The sequence below is a fragment of the Vipera berus genome (assembly GCF_964194415.1).
Source record: "Vipera berus genome assembly, chromosome: 3".
In the NCBI taxonomy this organism is placed as follows: domain Eukaryota; kingdom Metazoa; phylum Chordata; class Lepidosauria; order Squamata; family Viperidae; genus Vipera; species Vipera berus.
Genome location: NC_138204.1, coordinates 124,780,423 through 124,803,643, shown reverse-complemented (window position 1 = coordinate 124,803,643; position 23,221 = coordinate 124,780,423). Strand labels below are relative to the sequence as shown.

The following is a 23,221-nucleotide window of genomic DNA, read 5'->3' as shown; positions in this document are numbered from 1 at the left end:
CCCTTTTCTCTGCTCTAAAAAATACATGTATGTATGCTCATAGACATCTGGTGAGCAGCGTATAGTGCTTAAATTGTAAAATAAAATCTTCAGGTCTGGGTCTGACAATCACAGCTGGCCCTCTAATGACAGACAGCATCTGAACAGAAAATACACACTTTTCTCGCAGGCTGAATTCTAGCATCTAGATGCAATCAAATCTTTCAACACCTTCATTCCCAGAAATGAAAAATGTTTTCTTCCTTTAAAACTGACATTAATTCTCCTTCAGTCTCTGTTTAATTCCAAGAAAAAGAAATTTCCAGGTAATTACTTCTTTACACTTACATTATTTTCTATAAGAATAGGAAAAAGTTTAATCAGGGAGTGTGTTAGAAAATTTTGATTTGTTTTATCTATGTGTTGCAAAGTAGTTATTTATCTCTGGATTAACTTTGAAAATCATTGTTAATATCAGCTCGTTTCATCCATGAATGAATGCAATAATTTGCCTTTAAAATTATATCATTTGAGTTTGGTTTTGGGTAGCTGGTAATACTAAATTGGGGCAACTCCTGATTGGCAAACCAGTGGAATCAGATCGATACCATCTTCTTGCATTAATTTTGTATATTCTGATGGATGCTTTTCCCCCATTCATTTGCAGATTTCCAGATCAGAATAACTCCATATTTTATATTTTCCAACATCGATGATCTCCACTTTAATATGTAAGTCTAAAAAGTGTTTTCTTCAATTTTATTTTTGTGTAATTTTAATTTTGTCTGTTTAATTTTAATTATTTTGATTTTATTTATTTTTTCTATACCTTGTAAGATAAGTTCAGTTAGCAGCACCACTGTAAAACGCTGCCTCTCACTATGAGCCCTCAGAAGCAGTTCATTGATTGATGGATTGATCATGACTGATGGGTATCCAAAGTTGCTGAGAAATCCAGTGGGATAAGAAGAGAAGCACTATCCAATAACAATTTTTAATACAGATCATCCACAAGAATGATCAGTGTGGGTTTGGTACTAAAAAGAGTCCAGATAATAATCCAGCCCAATAGTTTTCTTTTTAATTACAAGTCTAGCACCTTCTTAATACCTAAAAGAGGAAGGCTGGAGATGAGCCAACAATAATCTAAGATTACTCAGTTAAAGGATGACTTCTTCAGGAATTTATTTTCTATTTGCCAAGAATGGAAGCAGCAAATTATACAAAGGATAAGTGACATTAAAGAAATACAACATGGTAACACAGATACAAACAAAGGGGAATCAAATGATGGAGATATTAGCCTGTTACCTCTCTTCACGGTTCTGCCCAACACATACACGGCCTCCATGGCGAGGGCTTGGGTTATTGCAGGAACGTTGACGTACTTGAAAGCCTATTCCACAAGAAGTGCTGCAAGGAGACCAAGATGACCATGGAGTCCACCCTCCATTTCTGTAAGAACAATAGATCATGCTCAGTAATTTCTAGGTGTGCATGTTGCTAAGTAGCGAGTTCTTTGCCACAGAAATGAAGACAAGGTAACTGAGTACAGGGAAACTCATAGTTTATTTCGTGCAGAATCTGAACTGAACAAATGGCTGTAACTAGCCGCAATATATAGTCTAGCCCCTAGGTGGCAGCCAATAGGTTTGAAGCAACCATTGCCGCCTAGGGATAGCCAATTGTAGCACTGGAGACTTGTAGTCTGGGTTGCTGGAGAGCCGTTAGCTGCTCCACCAACCCACGTGGTATTACTAATGAGCCCAGTACATAACACATGTCCAAAGAGATAGTTGAGTTCCCCAGGGGAAAAAAGTCTCTGTAGGGTACCTGGAGCAAGAACAATGATGATCAACAAAAGAATTAAATATATATCAGCTCCCACCAAAAGTTTGCTTTGTGACAATCTTCTATGGATTCTGGTGTGTGTGTGTGTGTGTGTGTGTGTGTGTTTAGTTTGGGGTCTAGAACTGACTGTTAATCCAGAAAAGGCAGAATCTGAATATAACTGTAAAGTAAGACTGGATCAAATTGGTTGCAAGATCTATATTTTATCCTGCACTAAAAGTGGGAATTGAAGCATTTTTGTGCTTACTGTTACATTTGGAACACTTGTAAGTGGCACACTTTATCACCAGCTGCAACTAAAATTACTTGTTGTCAAACGTACAATGCATGTAATATATTGCGTTACACTGGCTTACCTTAAACATATAAAATCTGAAGTGGCTCTATTGTCAACAATGATCAGGATTTAGGAATACTTTCCCAACAATTCAATATTACAATGTTTATTTTACTTTTTACATACCTAGAGCAGTTAACAATCTCAATACTTGACCCTTCACACTGGCGACCCCCACATTTTGGAACTGGATTGTCACATAAACGTGTTTTACAGAGGCAAATGCCTACACTTGATCCATCTACATGTGTACAAGGTTTCCACTCTGACCAGGAACCAAAATGGCCATCCACAGTCAAATTCCTCTTCTGGAAACCAAAGGAGAAAAGAATAAATTCCAGTGATCTTATTTAAGATAACAGATAGTCATTATATAAATAATTACAGGTCCAACTTACCTCACTGATCAAGAGCACCTTGTTTTTGGCAACTTTTCTTGGACAAGCACAGCTTAGCACAATTGTCCTTGCACTGATAATGTCAAACCTGGATAATTGTGAGAGGCTTAATGTATTGCTGATTGCAGCCAATACATACTCTTAAGATATGCAGGGGAGGCTCTTTTTGTATACATGTACAAACAACTGTACTATCGGTTATGTTCTAATTATGAATTAGCTCAAACTAATTTTAAATTGGTATTCTTAATTTATAAAGCTTTAAACATCTTATGACCAGGTTGTCTAAGGAACCATCTACTTTCATATGGACTTGTGCTGTCGGAGGGACCACCTCTCCCATTATGAATCAACCAACTGCTATGAGGGGTCCCTGGTGCTCTCTGAACCTGGTTGTTTGCTTGCAGATGTTTCATTGCCAAGGTAGGTAACACCATCAGTGCACTCATATTATGTAGTTTAGTAATGAAATGTCTCCATGAAAACCACCAAGCTCAGAGAGCACCAAGGATTCCATAGTTCAACCCTCAGCTACATATATTCTCTTCTGTCAGTACCAACTGGTATGTTTAGAGCACCAGGACAGGGCCTTTTGATGGAATTTCTCCTGCCAGAAGCTTTGCTATCTGGTATGCAAAAAATGGCTTTCTCCTGTCTTGCTTCTAGCTCAGTGGTGGCAAACCTATGGCACACGTGCCAGAGGTGGCACTCAGAGCCCTCTCTGTGGGCACGCACGCCATTGCCCCAGCTCCACCACCCCATGTGGCCCCCTCCTCACCAGCAGTGCCCTGGGCGCAGCCTGCACGGAGCAGCGCAGTCAAGGACATGACAGCTGGGCAGCAAGGACAAGACTCTGCCCTCGCACCCCATCGCGTGCTGATGATACTGCGGGGCACGTACAGAGGGTGTGGCCACCATAACGCTGCTGGACTGCCTGGGCGATCCGGTGTGGTGGGCCATGGAGGCGGTGGGTCGCCCTGCGGGCAGGAGAGGTGGGGATGGGGCAGGGGCAAAGCGGTTTTGGGCACTCGGTCTCTAAAAGGTTCGCCATCACTGTTCTAGCTAATGAATGTTCTCAAGAACCTTCTCCCAGGATTTAAGAGAGTGGGCAAAAAGATATCTGTTTCATCAAGCTTTTAACTGTTAAATTGAATTTACAAGTGGTCCTCATTTAACAACCACTTATTCAGTGCCCGTCAAATATATGACAATACTGAATGAATGGTAGTTACGATGGGACATTGTACTTAGGGTTGTTGCAGCGTCCCTGCAGTTACATGATTGTTATCTGGGCACTTGGCACCTAGCTTGCAATTACAACATCGAAGAGTCCCTGTGTCACATAATTACAAGTTGCAACATACTCTGCCAGCTCTTCACAAGCAAAGGCAAAGGGGAAATTGGCAGATGATGGGGTTCCTAAGAGGTCCTCACTTAACTTTGGTCCTCGCCCAAAATTACCCAGCCAGCTTTTGTGACGAAGGGAAGCCTAGAACTCACAGTTTCCTGCTTTCTAGGCTGGTACTTTAACCATAATAATTTTAATGCATTATAAGGCTCCTTTGAGTGCTTATATAGCAGAGTGGTTTGTGTGTGTGTGTGTGTGTGTGTGTGTTTAATAAGATTATTTATATGCAGAAAGACAGGTATAGTCATTACTTTCTTGAAGGACTTACTGGGCAAGAAAAGCATTGAGGGGAAAACTCCTACATCAAGTTGCAGAATTAAAGAATGTAATATGTACACACACTGACAGAGAATTAAATGTTGTTTCCACACTTTTTAGCTAAGATTTAGCTAAGAGTGCAATGAGTAATGAACCAAAAGAAAAGAAAAAGAATTACAAACAGACCTTGCAACTGTCATGCTGTTGGTTGCCAAAACCACATGGCCTCGCCAGGTTTTCTTACATCTGCAATTATGATCTGCAGTTATGAATACATGCTCAAATACTAAGTACGGTAAGTACTCTTGCTTAGTATTTGAGTTCGTAGCAGATATTGTTCTGTTTTTCATGTAGCCTGCTAAGATGTCTCCCACTGAGCATCTGGGCAAGGAAATTAAGCAAATTTGGTTAATTGATTATTTTTAGTTATTTTTTTCTGTTGTACATTTTTCAACCTTGGGCATTTGTTATCTAGACTCCTGGTTTAATTTTATGGTTTTAATTTTTGTATGCTGCCCAATTATTGCTATGGGGGGTGGGGGTGGCCATTTCTATCAAATAAACAAATAAATAAGCAAATATGCAAGTACTGTTTTTTGGGTATAACAACAAGGTGGAGCAAATATTTAGATTATACCAGTTCCTCCCAAATTTAGCTAAATACCCAAAATTGGGTAGAAGTAGTTTTCTTTGAGTAATAATAATAAACCCATTATCTAAACATAACAAAGACATTCTGGTAAGTGGTAAAAATGACTTTCTGATAAGCAGTTTTGGGTAATGAAGGAAAAACGTTTGGGAAGTAATGGCTTACACAATCCCATCAATCCAGCAAGACCACGGGAAACTCCAAAGATTGTGCTTTTGCTTTCAGCTAACTATATTTTATATATTGTCTGCATGATGGTTGCTTTGAATGATTTGGTTTCACAACTTACAGTCCTTTCCCTTATACTATATAAGTTACTTATATTGTCTTGTAGAATCACCCAACCATTGTTAGGCCAGAATGAAAGTAATAAGGACACAGATTTCAGCATTGCAGGGAAGGGATGGTGATGAAATGAAGATGCTATAATTCACCAGTGAATAGAAGACTTCTAATCAAGAACTTTCTTTCAAATAAATTATGAGGTCAGATGACAAATCACGGTTAACTCAATTGAAAAGTGAATATTTCTGAAATCTTCCTAAATGAAAGGTGTACAAGTCTTTATGGCTCATTCTTATTATGTTAAATGTTGGTTTAATGTGACTTCAGAATAAGGCATATGTATTTGATGCATTTCTTCCAATTTTAATAATAAAAAAACATATTTTCTGTTCATTTTCATATAATTTCTCATATTACAGTTCAGAAAAAAAATAATGGTAGTTGTTGTTGTTGTTGTTGTTAGTTGTGAAGTTGTGTCCGACCCATCGCGACCCCATGGACAATGTTCCTCCAGGCCTTCCTGTCCTCTACCATCTTCTGGAGTCCATTTAGGCTCACGCCTACTGCTTCAGTGACTCCATCCAGCCACCTCATTCTCTGTCGTCCCCTTCTTCTCTTGTCCTCAACCTTTCCCAGCATTAGGCTCTTCTCTAGTGAGTCCTTCCTTCTCATTAGGTGGCCAAAGTATTTGAGTTTCAACTTCAGGATCTGGCTTTCTAAAGAGCAGTCAGGGTTGATCTCCTCTAGGACTGACCGGTTTGATCACCTTGCAGTCCAAGGGACTTGCAGGAGTCTTCTCCAGCACCATAGTTCAAAGGCCTCAATTCTTTGGCGCTTAGCCTTTCTTATGGTCCAAATTTCACAGCCATACATTGCAACTGGGAAGACCATAGCCTTGACTATACACACTTTTGTTGGCACGGTGATGTTTCTGCTTTTTAGTGTGCTGTCTAGATTTGCCATGGCTTTCCTCCCCAGGAGCAAGAGTCTTTTAATTTCTTGGCTGCAGTTCCCATCTACGGTGATCTTGGAGCCCAGGAAAATAAAATCTGTCACTACCTCCATTTCTTCCCCATCTATTTGCCAGGAATTGAGAGGGCTGGATGCCATGATCTTGGTTTTCTAAAATGTTTAGTTTCAACCCAACTTTTGCACTCTCCTTCTTCACTAGTAACAAGAGGCTCTTTAGTTCCTCTTCACTTTCTGCCATTAGAGTGGTATCATCTGCATATCTTAGGTTGTTGATATTTCTCCCGGCAATCTTAATTCCAACTTTTGATTCATCTAGCCCTGCCTTTCTCATGATGCGCTCTGCATATAAGTTAAACAAGCAGGGTAACAGTATACAGCCTTGCCGGACTCCTTTCCCAATTTTGAACCAATCAGTGGTTCTGTGTCCAGTTCTCACTGTTGCTTCTTGACCTGCATATAGGTTTCTCAAGAGACAAATAAGATGGTCTGGTACTCCCATCTCTTTAAGAACTTGCCACAGTTTGTTGTGATCCACACAATCAAATGTTTTAGCATAGTCAATGAAGCAGAAGTAGATGTTTTTCTGGAACTCTCTAGCTTTCTCCATGATCCAGCGTATGTTAGCAATTTGATCTCTAGTTCCTCTGCCTCTTCGAAATCCTGCATGTACTTCTGGTAGTTCTCGATCTACATACTGCTGGAGTCTAGCTTGTAGGATTTTAAGCATAACTTTACTAGCATGTGAAATGAGTGCCATGGTGCAATAGTTTGAACATTCTTTGGCACTGCCTTTCTTTGGAATTGGAATGTAAACTGATCTTTTCCAATCCTGTGGCCACTGTTGAGTTTTCCAAATTTGCCGGCAAATTGAGTGTAGCACTTTTACTGCATCGTCTTTTAAGATTTTGAATAGCTCAGCTGGAATACTGTCACCTCCACTAGCTTTGTTGTTGCTCAGCTTTCCTAAGGCCCATTTCACTTCACATTCTAGGATGTCTGGCTCGAGGTCAATGACCACCTCATTGTGGTTATCAGGGACGTTAAGCTCGTTCTTGTATAGTTCTTCTGTGTAATTTTGCCACGTCTTCTTAATCTCTTCTGCCTCTGTTAGATCCCTGCCATTTTGGTCCTTTATCATGCTCATTTTTGCATGAAACGTTCCCTTCATCTCTCCAATTTTCTTGAAGAGATCTCTAGTCCTCCCTATTCTATTGTTTTCTTCTATTTCTTTGCACTGTTCATTTAAGAAGGCATTCTTATCTCTTCTAGCTCTTCTCTGGAATTCTGCATTCAATTGGGTGTATCTTTCTTTTTCTCCCTTGTCGCTCACTTCCCTCCTGTCCTCAGCTATTTGCAAAGCTTCCTCAGACAGCCATTTTGCTTTCTTGCATTTCTTTTTCTTTGGGATGGTTTTGCTACTTCTTGTACAATTTTGCGAACCTCCGTCCATAGTTCTTCAGGCACTCTGTCTATCAGATCTAATTTCTTAAATCTATTTGTCACCTGTACTGTATATTCGTCCGGGATATGATTTAGTTCATATCTGAGTGGACTAGTGCTTTTCCCTGCTTTCTTCAGTTTAAGCCTAAATTTTGCAATGAGAAGCTCATGGTCTGAGCCACAGTCAGCTCCTGGTCTTGTTTTTACAGACTGTATAGAGCTTCTCCATCTTTGGCTGCAGAGCACATAGTCAATCTGATTTCTATGTTGACCGTCTGGTGATGTCCATGTGTAGAGCTGTCTCTTGGGTTGTTGGAAAATAGTGTTTGCTATGACCATCGTATTCTCTTGACAAAATTCTATCAACCTGTGCCCTGCTTCATTTTGTACTCCAAGGCCAAACTTGCCTGTTATTCCAGTTATCATTTGGCTTCCTACTTTAGCATTCCAATACCCCATGATGATAAGGACATCATTTTTTGGTGTTAGTTCTATAAGGTGCTGTAGGGCTTCGTAGAACTGGTCAATTTTATCACTGGTGGTTGGGGCATAGACTTGGACTACTGTGATATTGAATGATTTGCCTTGGATTTGAACTGAGATCATTCTGTCATTTTGAGGATTGTATTCCAGTATTGCTTTTCCTACTCTTTTATTGACTATGAAGGCTACTCCATTTCTTCTGAGGGATTCTTGCCCGCAGTAGTATACCTGATTGTCATCTGAATTAAATTCACCCATTCCTGTCCATTTTAGTTCGCTGATTCCTAAGATGTCGATGTTCAGTCTTGTCATCTCTTGTTTGACCACGTCCAGCTTTCCTTGATTCATGGATCTTACATTCCAGTTCCTATGGAGAAAAAATCTTTACAGCATCAGACTTTCCTTTCACCACCAGATACATCCACAGCTGAGCGTCCTTTCGGCTTTGGCCCAGTCACTTCATTCTTTCTGGCGCTACTAGTACTAGCCCTCTGCTCTTCCCCAGTAGCATATTGGATGCCTTCCAACCTGAGGGGCTCATCTTCTAGCATCATATCTTTTTTTCCTTTTGTTACTGTCCATGGGGTTTTCATGGCAAAGATACTGGAGTGGGTTGCCATTTCGTTCTCCAGTGGATCACGTTTTGTCAGAACTCTCTGCTATGACCTGTCCGTCTTGGGTGGCCCTGCATGGCATAGCTCATAGCTTCATTGAATTATGCAAGCCCCTTCGCCACAACAAGGCAGTAATCCATGAAGGAGAATGGTAGCTGAGCCAGAGTTAAAAGAATGATGAGATACATTTACTGCTAACCTATAGTATTTCCAAGAGAATAGCTAATCATAATTAATCTTCCCGCTTAAAAAAACAACAACCCTACATTCTGCTACAGAAAATTAGCACATCAGAGATAAGGTTTGTAGCTAAAATTCCTGACACACTAAATTTCCACATAAAGGAAATAGTTACATGGAGCAAATGGTCATTATGCCCTGAAAGGCAGGCTAAAAATCTGTAAAATAATCCTGTAAGGACTTTAATGGGTAACATACCTTACAGCCCTTGGAGGATTATTGTATGGATTTTTCTCATCCACCATGACAAATTTTCAACATTTCAGAACAAATGCCTTTTTCACCTTTTCTCTGTATACAGATAATTTAGTTTGAAGGTTGCAGTTATTATCGTAATAGAGGGATTTTTTTTTCTACCCAGGAGTCACTGTGGCAGCTGAAGCTGCTGAATCGTGGCCACCCTGCAAGGAAGACGTATTGCCAGCTGCCTGCCATGCCAGCTGTCTCAAGGTAGAGACAGCCAGAGCCGTCAAATCATTCCAGTGGCAGAGCAACTGTGCTAGATGCCTACCATCTGCAGATATTATAATTGGGCATCCGAAAGTTGCTTTCTAGCTCCACCAGTCTTACTTTTGATTCTGTGGGGCTGAATTAGAACAGTTCCATTCTCGGTTTTGTCATTTGATTCCTATGTATAAATCAGAAAGAAATCCAGTGACCCAAGTGAAAACATCTTCAACATAGAGAGCCTGTGTAATGTACTGAAAGTGGTTTCCGTACATATTCTCTGTCCTGAAAACATGTGTGACAGAAATATATATATATACCGGTGTATATATACATAGACACATTTCTGTCTTCCTTTGTCTTGGCAATATTACTATATGAAAAGCATCAGTCACTAGTACATTTTGTACTAAGTCACAAAATGAGCATATTCAAACAAACTCTGTAAAGGTCAATGTGGAAATCAAGAGAAGGGGGGAAATTATCTACAAATACTTCAGACAGCTTTTAAGTATAAGTGTACCCACATCTAGGGCCATCTGTTGTAAGGGGGGAGTCTGCTCACTAAAACAAGAAAGTCCTTGTGAGTTTAAGGAAGGAACAAAACTTTGATGTGTGCATTAATAGCAAGAGAGATGTGTGTTATTTCTGCATTTCCTGAGCGCACCCCCTACCAAAAAATAAGATAGACTGACTCAATTGTCTATGGAACCATCATAGGTAAGCTGTAGAAGTTGAGACTTCTGCTCTTGTGGCAGTGATTTTGAAATATTCAATTCTGGAAAAAGGGAATGGATAGCATGAGTTATCCCAATATATTGAGGAAACAATACCATTTTGTTCAATCCCACGAAATATGGGGTTTTCAACAAGTATGAATGGATCAAATAAATGCTTTGGCTGAATGAATTTGGGAACAACAGACACAAATGAAGAGTATTTAAGGCTTCTGAAAAGTAGCCAAGGCCAGATACCTCCAAAATTCTACTCTCTCTTCTTTTTAAGGTTTTATCTCAGAATATAGAATATTAACAACATTTATTGCCCTTCTTAAATTTTTGGGCAGAACTCCAAGCGTCTGGCATTAATGTAATTAAAAAGGAACTAAAAATTTTTAGCTAACAGTATCAGAAGGAAATCTTGTTCCTAAACTCTTTGTGAAGTAGATCTTCAGCCCATCTCCTTTTCTAAAATTCTTTTGGCTTTCCGCTTCTTCCTTACTATCTGTTAGCTTTAACCTTTTATCTTTCTGTTTTATTTCATACAAAGCTCTGCCTCTGGGACCTCTTTTCACGTAATTCAACCTCTTCCTTTTTTAAGAATACAAAGGTAATGTCAACCTGCATACTTAGAAAACTTACAAATGACAGCCTAGAACTGAAGATGGTAGATAGTTTTGATTCCTTGGTCCAAGGGAACAGATAAAGATGGACAATGTGACAGAGAAGTAAGGTGGAGATTAATTTTAGGATGGAAGGCAATAAAAAACCTAGATAAGACCTATTTATTTATCTAGGTTATGGGTTTTTCAACAATAACAGCTTAAGGCACTCTTCTTTCCAGTGATAATGTATGGCTCTGAAAGCAGGACATGGAGAGAAAAAGACAGACATCTTCAATTTATGGATCTGGAGAGTATTACGTGTTGTGTAGTGAGTTCGTTGCACAGGAATGAAGACGAGGCGAGTGAGTTCAGCAATGGTCATGTTTATTTGCTTGCAGGATCTGAACTGAGGAACTGAGTTGCAGCCTGCAGCAATTTATAGCCTGGCCCCTAGGTGGCAGCCAATAGGTTTAAAGCAACCCATTGCCACCTAGGGGCAGCCAATAGTAGCACTGGAGACGGGGTGTCTGAGTTGCTGGGAGCCGTTAGCTAGCTCCAGCTTACCACGTGGTGTTACAATTAAGCCCAATACATAACACCCCTCCCCTCTTAGAATGAACAAACATCATAGCAACAATAAGCATGAAAATAACAAATTACCAGATTTAACAATAGTATGAATAGGTTTCCATTAACAATACAATAAGACAGTTTAATGATATTATAGCTCCATCATTGTTTTAGTAGTCTCATAGTCAACAATTATCACAAGTACATACAACATTATAGTTCCTTTATTTTACTATATAATCTGCTAAATAAGCAGGAGGACTGCGTGCCCTTGTGGTACGCCTCAGGGGTTCAGTCACTTTCTGGTCTACCAGCTTACCCACCGGGCTGGGCAGACCAGTGTCCTTTGATGCACTTGAGCCAGAAGGATTTGGTGCTCTCTGGCTGGCCTTTCCAGGTTGGCTCACCTCAGAGTCAGACTGTTCAGCAGAGTTGGCACAGCGGTTGTGAAAGTCAGGTTGGCTTGCTCCATCAGGGGATCCATGTTGCACTTCCAGACTCCCCTCCTCTACGGCCAACTTCTCATTGCTTGTGCTGTGAGAGTCTTCAGCGTCTATGCATGGGCTGACTTGGATGCCAGTTTGGGGACCTTGGGAGGGACTTATGATGCAATCCTCGCTTAGTGGCTGTTCTGGAAACCGCTTTCTGGGTTGGTCAATGTGGCGTCTGACAACTCGCCCTCCCTCCAGCCCTACTTCGTAAGAGAGGGGACCAGATGATTTAGTGATTGTTCCAGGAACCCACAGATTCCCATGCCCATAGTTTCTAGCCCATACCCCATCACCCACTTGCAGCCCCCTCGGGGGTTTTGGTTGAGAGGCTTCTGCTGCCACTCTATCTGGATATAGCCTGTCCAGTTTCGTAATCAAGCGCCTCCCCCATCGTAGTTCTGCAGGGCTCTTCCCAGTGGCGGTGCAAGGCGTGGAATGCTGGCAAAGTAAAAAATCTGCCAGTCTGTGATGCCAGTCTTCAGTTACTATGCGTTTAAGTGACTCCTTTGTGGTCCTTACCATACGTTCAGCTTGACCGTTACTGGACGGAAGAAAGGGGGCAGACGTTGCATGTCTGATGAGGTTTGCCCTTAGGAAAGCCTGAAATTCAGCAGCAGTGAATTGAGCCCCATTGTCTGAAACTAAGACACCTGGCAGCCCATGTGTGGCAAAGAGTTTTCTCAGCACCTGGATGGTCCTAGCAGTAGTCATGTTTGCAACTGGGATTACTTCAAGCCATTTAGAATGGCTGTCTACCACTATGAGGAAGAGCTGTCCCTGAAAGGGCCCAGCGAAGTCTATGTGAATTCTAGACCAGGGAGTGTGCGTTTCCTCCCACCTGTGAACTGGAGCATGTGGCATTTCAGGCCTTGATTGCTGGCATGTATAACATCCATGCACCTGTGCCTCAATGGCCTTGTCTAGGCCTGGCCACCATAGGTAGCTTCTTGCTAAAGCTTTCATATGGACAATGCCTGGATGGCCTTCATGTAGTGACTGTAAAACTCTATCTCTCAGTGAAGTGGGAGCTATGACCCTGTTTCCCTATAGGATACAACCCTTGTGAGCTGATAGCTCATGTCTTCTAACAAAATAACTCTGGAATTCAGAGCCTGGGCTTTTATCTAACCACCCTGTGTGCACCCATGGAAGCACTCTACCCATGGAAGCACCCATGGAAGCACTCAGCTGTTTCTGCAGCTATGTCCCCTGCATGGAGGGGTAATTCTTGCAAATCCTGAATGGACAGGATTCTGGCTGCTGGGGCCGGATCTGGTTCAATTAGTGGCAGTGGGAGTCTGCTCAGGCCATCAGCATGGCCCATTTCTTTGCTGGGTTTGTGAACCAGTTTAAACATGTAAGCTGATAGAAAAATAGACCATCTCAACATTCTTGGGGAAAGTATGTGGGGTGTTTGTTTGTCTGTTGTAAAGAGTCCCAGTAGTGGTTTGTGGTCTGTGAAGACCGTGAAGTCCCTGCCATATAAATAGTCATGGAATTTTTAAATTCCTGCTACAATGGCTAAGGCCTCTTTGTCAATTTGAGCGTAGTTACGCTCAGCAGAGGACAGTGTCCTTGAATAAAATGCAATAGGAACTTGTGTTCCATTCTTCTCTAAATGACTCAAGACTGCCCCCACCCCATAAGGGGATGCATCACATGCTAAACAGACTGGTTTAGACTCCCTAAAATGAGTGACAGTAGATTTAACCAACAAAAGTGCCTTTAGGTCTTGGAAACTTTTCTCGTGAATGCTGGTCCATTTCCATGAAGCTTTTTTATCTAAGAGCTCTGCCAATGCGGCCTTGTTAGGCAGAAACGCATGGTAGAAGTTGAGGAGACCCAAGAATGCTTGTAGCTCTCCTTTTGATTTAGGGATAGGTGCCATTTGAATGGCCTTCACTTTGGACTCAGCTGGGTGAATGCCGTTAGTATCAATGTGAAATCCCAAAAATTCGGTTGAAGAAACCCCAATACTGCATTTACTCTTTTTAAATTTGAGGCCTGCTTCACGCAGCCTCTGTAGGACGGCTCTGAGCCTGCTGGCTAACACCTCTGTGGATTCCCCTGCAATAAGCACATCAACAAAATAAGGGCAAACACCCTGAATGCTTTTAAGTGTGCGTTCCATGATTCCCTGAAAAATGCCTGGTGCAACACTAACCCCAAATTGTAAACGCTTCACTTTAAAAGCCCCTCTGTGACTCACGATCGTCTGAGCAGCGGCTGTGGCCTCATCAACTGGCAGTTGCTGATAGGCCTGTGCCAAATCTAACTTTGCGAAAATGGTGCCCCCTTGCAAAGATGCCAAGATGTGGTTCACCACTGAGACAGGGTATGTGTGTTGCTTAAGGGCTTTGTGCATTTGTAGTCTGCACATATTCTAATTTCTCCATTGGCCTTAAGTGGTGTTACTATAGGAGTTTCCCACTCCCCACCATCAACTGGTTGCAAAATGCCCTGTTCTACAAGCTTGTCTATTTCTGTGTCAATTTTATGTTTAAGGACAAAGGGAACCCTTCCAGGCTTAATCCTAATGGGGACCACGTTGGGGTCTAGCTTGAATGATATAGGCGGGCCTGTGTATGTTCCTAGGGCTGAATCAAATACGTCTGCAAATATGTCCTCACAAACTGACGTTACATTCGCGGCTTATGTCTGGTTGATACTTGGATGCCTAATGCATCAAACCAATTGAGTCCAATTAGACTCGTTCTCTGGCCCTCTACTACTACGACATCCAGGTGCCCAAAAAATCCCTTAAATTTAACGGCCAAGGTAGCTTCACCCTTGACTGTGACTTTAGCGTTTTGAAAATCCATTAAAATTATGTCGGAGGGCCTTAGCTTGGCCCATTTTCCACTGCGACTGCACACGAAATTAAATGTGTCCAGAGAAATGATGGAAATGGCTGAGCCTGTGTCCAACTCCATTTTACAGGGGATGCCTTGTAGCTCCACCTGAAGTTTAAATTTGGGTCTGAGGGGGCGTCGGGCCCTAGTGCGGCATACACTTCTTCAGCTTGCACAAAACCACACACTAAATGGCCCCTGGGCCCCAATACCTCTCCTGGTCAGATCTTCCGACTGGCGCTTTGATAGCCGGTCCCTCTGGCAAGCTCTGCATATTGCTGCAATGTGGCTGGTTTTGCCACAGGCCCAGCACGTGGCTGACCAGTCTGCACGTTGGTGGTGGCCACCACAACCTTCACATCTAGGTAAGATATCTGCCTTGTATGGAGTCTCTTGTTGCTTGCTGCTGCAGTGCTGTGTGTAGGACTGTCTATGCAGTTTGTCGACTTCGGCATCTTCTTCATCTTCTGATTCCTCTGTACATTTGGCGTCCTCGTGGTGGACTGTTTCTTCGCATTGCATTGTTTTGGCGGGCCAGATTGTTCAGACGGCTCCCCCGACGGCTTCATCTGGGCTTCAGTGAACGACAGATTGGGTCTAGCAAAAAGTTTTTGCTGCAGCTCTCAATTTCATAGGCCACAGACGAGCTGGTCTCAAAGTCACTCTTCGACATCAGAAAATTTACACAGGCATGCGGCCTGCCTCAAGGCCGCGATGTACTCCGACGTGGTCTCAGCGGGCTGCTGCAATCATTGTTCGAAGGCGTAGCACCAAGCAATCACCGACATCTTCGGCTGGAAATGTTCTCCGAGCTTCTTCTTTAGCTCAGCATAGGAGACTGACTCCAGCGGTGTTGGCGCAAACAGGTTTTCAGCCAGATTGAATGTTGCTGGGCCGCACACACAGAGCAGCATGGCGGCCTTCAGTCCATCTTCTGCAACCTGGTTCACCCGGAGGTAGTTTTCGACCTGGGACAGGTACGATGGCCATCCTTCTGGTCGCTTGATGTCAAACTCTCACAGCCGTCCAACCTTGGGCATTCTTCTGGTCTTCTCGGCTGGTTCCTGCGTCTTCTGATCCTGCTTCTCCGATGCCCAGGGACTGATCCACTGAGCGCATGGTCGCTAGCGTGTCTGGCTAACCGACCGTAGGGGGGAAAATGCCTTTCACACCAGGCGTGCGCTGCCTCTCCCCTAGTGACTTTCAGCTCCTTCGGAAAAGCAGGATCCCACCCTCATCGCCAGTGTTGTGTAGTGAGTTTGTTGTGCAGGAATGAAGACAAGCAAGTGAGTTCAGCAATGGTCATGTTTATTTGCTTGCAGGATCTGAACTAAGAAACTGAGCTGCAGCCTGCAGCAATTTATAGCCTGGCCCCTAGGTGGCAGCCAATAGGTTTAAAGCAACCCATTGCCGCCTAGGGGAAGCCAATAGCAGCACTGAAGATGGGGTGTCTGAGTTGCTGGGAGCTGTTAGCTAGCTCCAGCTTACCATGTGGTGTTACAATTAAGCCCAACACATAACACTACGGATGGTAAGAAAAATGACCGATCAGTCCTGAATCAAATAAAGGCTGATTGTTCCCTTGAGGTAATGATCAGCAAGCAGAAGCTCACATACTTCAGGCATCTGATGGGAAGGATGATGAAGGAGAAGAAAATAAGTTTGGTTGGCAAGATTGAGGGAACAGCAGATAAGATGAATAGATGGCATCACAAAGATAACTAGAATGTCCTTGGAGGAGTTATGAGTTAATGCTTGGGCAGGTTAAAATGGGAGCATTTATCCTTGTATTTACCAGGAACTGAGCCCATCTTGATGACACCTAACTTCAAAGACATATGGCACTTTTTGTTACCACTGCTGCAGCTTTTTCTTTGCTATTGTCCTTCTTTATCTTTTCAATTCTTTCCTAATCTTCTCCACCCACATATTCTGTGACCTCCATCTTCATTCATTGCTATGAACTTTATGCTCTGGGGACTCACGTTCTATTCTGTTTCTAAACAGAGTTTTCCTGCCTTTCCTTCAGTCTTAAATCAGTTTCCAACTTCCCAAAGGCTTCCCTAACTAATCCCCCTGTTAATATTTTATTGCTTCAGTGATTATATATATGTAAAATTCTAGGTGGGTAACATTATGACTCATACATACAAATTATGCCTTACAAAGCTTGCTAATAATAGAGAAAAACACTAAGTACGCAACTCTGATAGACAAAACACACCAATTGATATTATTTTTATAAAATCATTTGCCACTAGCTGCCCTGTATGCAGGATACCTGAAGAGATGCGGTGAGTGGGGTGGGTGGGGCTACAATCACCCTAAAAGTCTCTAGCAATTACTACCAATTGCTCTGTGAAAAGTTCCTAAACATTTCTTTTCTGGTTTCAATGCTTCAGTTTGAACCTTTTCTGGTTTAGAATATTTTTGAATTCTCATTTAAACTGATTTTTTAAATTGTAAACTGCTTTGAGGAGAGTATTATAAATAATTAGAATAATGAAATAAATAGTTACCATGAATACAACTGACTCCATGGAGATCCCTTGGATTCACAGAACTTGAAAAGTATAACGTATCTGATTTCTACTTACTGGACAGAGAGAGATGCTCTGCTCCCATTGACTCATGCTCAAGCTTTCTTCCAATGGCGTGCATTTCCTTAGCACCAAGTCCCAGCCACAATAAGGATCCTGGGATCCAACACATGTGCTGAAAAATCAAATTGAAAACATCACAGAAATTCTCACATTTTTCTTCATCGGAAAGGATTCCTTAATGTGCCATGTAAAGACCTACTGTGTAGGACAAGCTGTCTGAAGATGGAGGTATAGGTAGTTCTTGTTTAATGACTGTTGCCTTAGGACTGTTTGAAGTTATGAAGGACCCTCCAAAAGCTACTTATGATGTAATTCTGGAGATCCAAAGGGTGTACATACCCCTGCAATCCCATGACTGCATTTTGGCACTTGTTAATTGGCCTACCTTTGTGGCCGGTTGCAGTGTTCCATGACCATGTGACCACGATTTACAAAGGTTTTTTTTGCTAGTTTCTAGCCTTTTCTGGCAGAAAACACCCATAGGAATACCTTGATTCACTTAACAATTGTGGTGTTTCCTTAACAACTGCAGCATTTGTTTAATGACCATGACAAAAAAGGTCAGAAAATTGGGTCCTGTCATGCGGGTACCTTGACTTACAACTGTCATGACTTACAATGGAAATTTTCAGGCTCCATTAAGGTCATAAGTCAAGGACTGTCTGTGGAGAATTTTTTTCTTTTCCCCAGTTTTATTTATTCTATAACCACCTAACTATAACCTGGAGACTATTATTCTTCAGGAAAAGCAAAAGGAAGGGCTAGCCCCCTCTTTTTTATTGTTTACAATCTATCCCAAACTCTTCAAATACTTCTTCAGGTCCCTGAACAGAAGATAGCACTTTTCTCAACCTAAGTGTTGAATTTTCCTACTGATAATTGTAATTTGCTGGTAATAATAACAACTTTCTGGATATGTTCTACATTGCCTAAGATGGAACATTGCTTTAGGTAAAAGAGTTATGAGACTGAAGAGTTTAACTGAAAGTTTAATCAAGTGAATTCAATTCATTAGGGCTAGGTTGCCATTCAATATTGTTTTTTGGTGAAGGAATAACAATAATATACCCTTTTTACAACTGACATCTTTCCTCCATTAAACTGAAAATTGTTCTGCTTGAGTTAGTTACTTAATGAACATAATTTTAAATTAAGTAACCCTGTAATTATATTTTTCTCATCTTTCTACACAGACCATTCAAGGTCAACTAATCAGACAGATACCTGTGTGTTTTGTAAAACTGGCATCTCTTCAGTGGGATCTTCACCACGCTTCTCTGAAGGCCCACATAGAGAGCACTCTGACTGTGTAAAATCTGCAGGCTCTTGATGGGCTCCCATTGTTTCTTTGGGAAGATGTGAATCTCCTCTAGCAAACAGCTGCTGGCTGTCTGATTAACCGGAGCGAGGATTTTCTTAATTGTCCCATGATCTGTAAAAACAAGTGGGTGAGATCAAAGAAGCAGAATTTACTGAAATGTTGTTCTCACAATTTATTTCACATACATTTCAGGAGAGGGAGGAGAAAGGAAACTATACTGAGGAAGTGAGGTAGAAGCCGAATACTCCCATCCTTTGAAGAAATAAATAAATAAATGAATGAATAAGTTGCTTTATGTCATTGATCCAACCTGCTTTTCTGTTGTAGCTGGAAGCCATATTTTAACACTTTGACAGAGCTTTTTCCCCAATCCACCTGGTATACCTCCTTTTGACTGAAACATGATAGTGATGGCTGAGCTTTGCGAGTGCAAAACTGATTCCTCCCAAACACAAGTGTCCTACTCTGCCAGGGCTACAGCAGACAGGAAGAGGAAAGCAGATAAGTTATTCAATATGAGCTAGCAGAACTTTTCTCAATCTGGTGTTTTGCAGATCGACAACACATCTGTGCGACATCAGGTCCAAGAAAATTGCCTAGCAATGTAAGATTGTAGCTTCATATTTGAAAGGTATGGATAGTAACATTAGGTTTATCAGAAGATCATTTAAAGAACAGGAAAGTAACCTCAGTACCTGCCCATTCCTTTAAAAGACAGTAAATTTTACTACTGTGATACCTTTAAAACCACACTCTCTTTTATTGCCTCAGATATTCATAGCCTATTTCTTGCTCTAAGCATATTCAACTTGTTGCACGGGTACCAAAATATCAATGACAATATGTACATATTAAAAAAAGGAATATGATTGAATCTGACTGGCTCCTCTGCCTAGCATCGCCCTGTTGCTTGTTCCTTAAACAGTTAGAAGCAGAAGGTATTGCAAGGCACTAGAGTTTACTACGGATTCTAGCATATACGGCGCTTATATTCTTTTTTTGTACTTTTGATACTTGGGCCAAAAAGGGTAGGTCATCACTCTTGTGAAAGGTTCTCCTGCTCAGGCAACTATTTTTCCTTCAGACAAAAAAAAATGACACAAGCACAATATCCATGTAGAAAGCGGTTCCCATTACAGTCATAACAACAGTATACAATTTGTTAACAGCTGGTCCAAACAATATAACAAGGGAACAAGAGGTCTGTGCACGTCTCCTATCCAGCCCACGGCGCTCAGTAAAAACTGGCAAGTGGTGGATGAAGTGGACCAGGGGAATAATTCAGCATATCATTTGTAAGTGTGCACAGAGGAACTCTCCTACAGAATGTAAGAGAGCCCTGTTTTGCTATTCCCACTCCAAACTGTACCTAGGAGGATACCTGACCTTAAAACAGAATACATTCTGTTGGGGGTTACATTAGCTCCTTTTCTTCTGCAATAGCCTTCATACAACATACAATTTCCAGCCTTGCAAAAATCATATAATTTATCATTTTGCACATGCTCTCCCCAAAAGCTATTCTAATACGATCACAGATAGATCATAATTAATAATAATTTATATTGTAAGCTGCCTAGAGTCACTATATTAACTCATGATTCCCAATCTTCAAAGGTAATACTGTGAAGATCAATATTTATATCAAAGGTAATACTGTGAAGAAGAAGAATTATATCAAGACATTAATATAACAGATATACCGTAAGCAAAATCAACTTGAAAATATGTTCCGGAAGAAGAAATATTGGCTGAACTGCAAGATCAGCATAGCCTATTTGAAAACAGAGCAGGATTCATAATAAACATACATGTGCTGGATTCTTACCTATATTGTTTCCTGCTATACTTTTGTGTTTATACAAAGTATTAAAAAAGTATTAAAGCCAAGGAATTGCCACACAAACAGGTCAAATAACCAAGTATTCTCTTGATATGTTACATATTACATTAGGCTAAGTCTGAAATGTAAGACTTCACAATCAGTAGGAACAAATGTTGTTGACTTCTCATTCTGAAGATTTTTTTTTTTAATTTAAGTGATTCTATTATCAATTTAGCAGAAGTTTTAGTGTAGCCTACTATAAGGTATTCTGTCAAAGGAGAAGCAGCTGGTTAAAAATAACAAAAATTGGAAATGAACGTTTCCAAGCATTTGTTCTTTTTTTTTTAATTGATCTAACTAACATTTAAGGATTGTAATTCCCATGGGCATAGGAGTCTGGAGGTAGGGTCATTGTGATTCTGCATTAATGTGAGTTGTGTTTATTATTTAACATCATGTCACTGTTACTATGCTATATATTAATTATCTGTTTTTAATTCCTTTAATTTTTTGAATCATATGTTTGCCACCCAGAGTCACAACCGCAAGATTAGCAACTACGAAAAGGAAATTAATAGTGATCAGTCAATCAATCAGATGCTTTTTTTCTGAACTGGGGGAATAAGCATTAAAATGCTAAATATTCAAGGTTAACAAGTATAAACTGATGTTGATGGGATCTGTAACGGTGGTGATTGACCAGGAAAGGTATTCGATAGTTCGATGAAAATGTCAACACAGTGTGCAGTTGCTGTAAAAAAGCTAAATATTGCACTGGAAATTATTATTTTTAAATGAAAATAAAGATCCACACAAGCTTCAAAATTGTGCAGACTTTTGACAAATATGTCATGCATTTCATGCCTGAAAATGTATGATTTCAATTCCATTTTGAGAATGCCATTAGATAATCAGGTATACATTTTAAGAACCGAGTATTTTTATAACTACTTGCTATTTCTGTACAAAAGCTTAAACTATACCAAATATTATAGCTATGAATATTTTTCACACCTCTGAAGGCCTTTATTTTGTATTTTTCTATTGCTTATATTTGTATATCCAAGTATTATGTAAAATGGAGGGTTGTGCTTGCTAAAATGAACTGACTACAAAGGAAAAAAACAGAATAAAAAAGGGGAAAGATTGGTGCTTACATAATTCTATGATCAGAATATATATGATTTAAAAGGAAACAAGCCTCCTGACCCAGAATTGTCAATTACCTTCACACAATCGCACCATCTTTTTGTGTGCTATGCAACCATTGATAGGGGAAATCCCAAACCAGACATTGTATAATTGCTCTCTCAAAAGCATTATTTTTCCTGTCATTTCCTTAAAAAAATGTTTGAAATTATAAGCCATGGGAGGAAACCGGCTATTGATTCCCAATTCAGTCACACTGCTCTTTTGCACAACTGGTTTAAAATTTAATTATACAGTATACCTCGGTAGCTATGGTAGGTCAGGATCTGAAGAATTACTTTAATTTCCCCAAAGATTTAGGTACGCTATATAGAGATTTTTTTTTCTGGAACAACAGAACCAATTCTTCCATGCTAGGCCACATCACAAACGGTTTTTAATTATGTCCGTGTGGTCTAGATTTAATGACATGTTTAAGAACTAAATTACTAATATATTTATAAATTGATTCTCTCTCATAGGTGTAGATGGGTGGATTATTTTATATTATTTTAATCACTATGTGATATATAGTTTTTTATGTTGTGTAATCACTAGTTATTTTGTTATAGATATTGTTTGTTATATCACCATTAAAATAGTTCTTTTAGTCACATGTGTTTATGTTCTGCATTATAAAGAAATGGATGTTGCCTAGAATGCTATGGATCTGTACAAAAATAGGAATTTATAGGTGAGTGATGATCTCGTGATACACTCGTTCCAGCTTCTGCCAACCTAGCAGTTCGAAAGCACGTAAAAATGCAAGTAGAAAAATAGGGACCGCTACGGTGGGAAGGTAACAGTTCTCCGTGCGCCTTTGGCATCTAGTCATGCCGGCCACATGACCACGGAGACATCCTCGGACAAGCGCTGGCTCTTCGGCTTTGAAACGGAGATGAGCACTGGCCCCTAGAGTCGGAAACAACTAGCACGCTCACTCTGTTACGCGGCATTCGGGATTCGACCTGCCAAACTGCTGATCTTCTGATCGACAAGCTCAGCGTCCTAACCCACTGAGCCACCGTGTCCCTATAATATATATATTGGGTGGGATCATAAATAGAGAAAGTCATAGAAAATGATAAAGTTAAACTGCTCTGGGACTTCAGAATTCAAACAGTCAAGCACCTGCAACATAACATCCTGGACTTAACAATTGTCGATAAGAAAGACAAAAAAGTGTGGATAGTGGACATGGCAGTGCCTGGAGACAGTAGAATAGACGAGGAAGAACTGGAGAAGATAACAAAATACAAAGACCTACAAATAGAAATAGAAAGACTGTGGCAAAGGCAAGCAACGGTAGTACCAATAGTGTTGTGTCGGTTCGGGAATCACAGAGATTCAGACTTCAGGCGTGCAAAGACTTTATTAGGAGGAAACGTGGTCCAGAAAGAGGGAACAAAGGGTACCAGTCCTCTTTTATACCTGGCCAGGTGAATACCTGGCCAATATAGTTAAGCCCCTGCTTCCCGCTGGCGGGTCAGCCAATCCCTTTAAATCCGGCTCTCCTGCCGAACGTTGTCCCTTTAAATCCTGCTTTCCTGCCGAATGTTGTTCCTGCCCGGAGCTGTCCAGCTCCGCACCTCCTTCTGTAGCTGTCACATGTGTATGCTATGCTGCATACACTACACCCCTTCCCCCATAAGCCAGAACAATATCCTATTTCCATTCCAACTTCTT

General features: G+C 40.9%; 1 protein-coding gene across 1 annotated transcript in view; it reads right to left on the bottom strand.

Moving 5' to 3' along the window:
- SEMA5A (semaphorin 5A) overlaps positions 1-23,221 on the bottom strand; it is a 209,796-nt gene that overhangs the window by 33,489 nt on the left and 153,086 nt on the right. Inside the window, exons 11-14 of the mRNA XM_081324008.1 lie at positions 18,426-18,633; positions 17,196-17,313; positions 2,294-2,475; positions 1,291-1,434 (exon numbers count right to left, since the gene is read on the bottom strand). Coding sequence (XP_081180134.1) covers positions 1,291-1,434; positions 2,294-2,475; positions 17,196-17,313; positions 18,426-18,633 — 652 coding nt within the window. The remainder of the gene's footprint in view (positions 1-1,290; positions 1,435-2,293; positions 2,476-17,195; positions 17,314-18,425; positions 18,634-23,221) is intronic.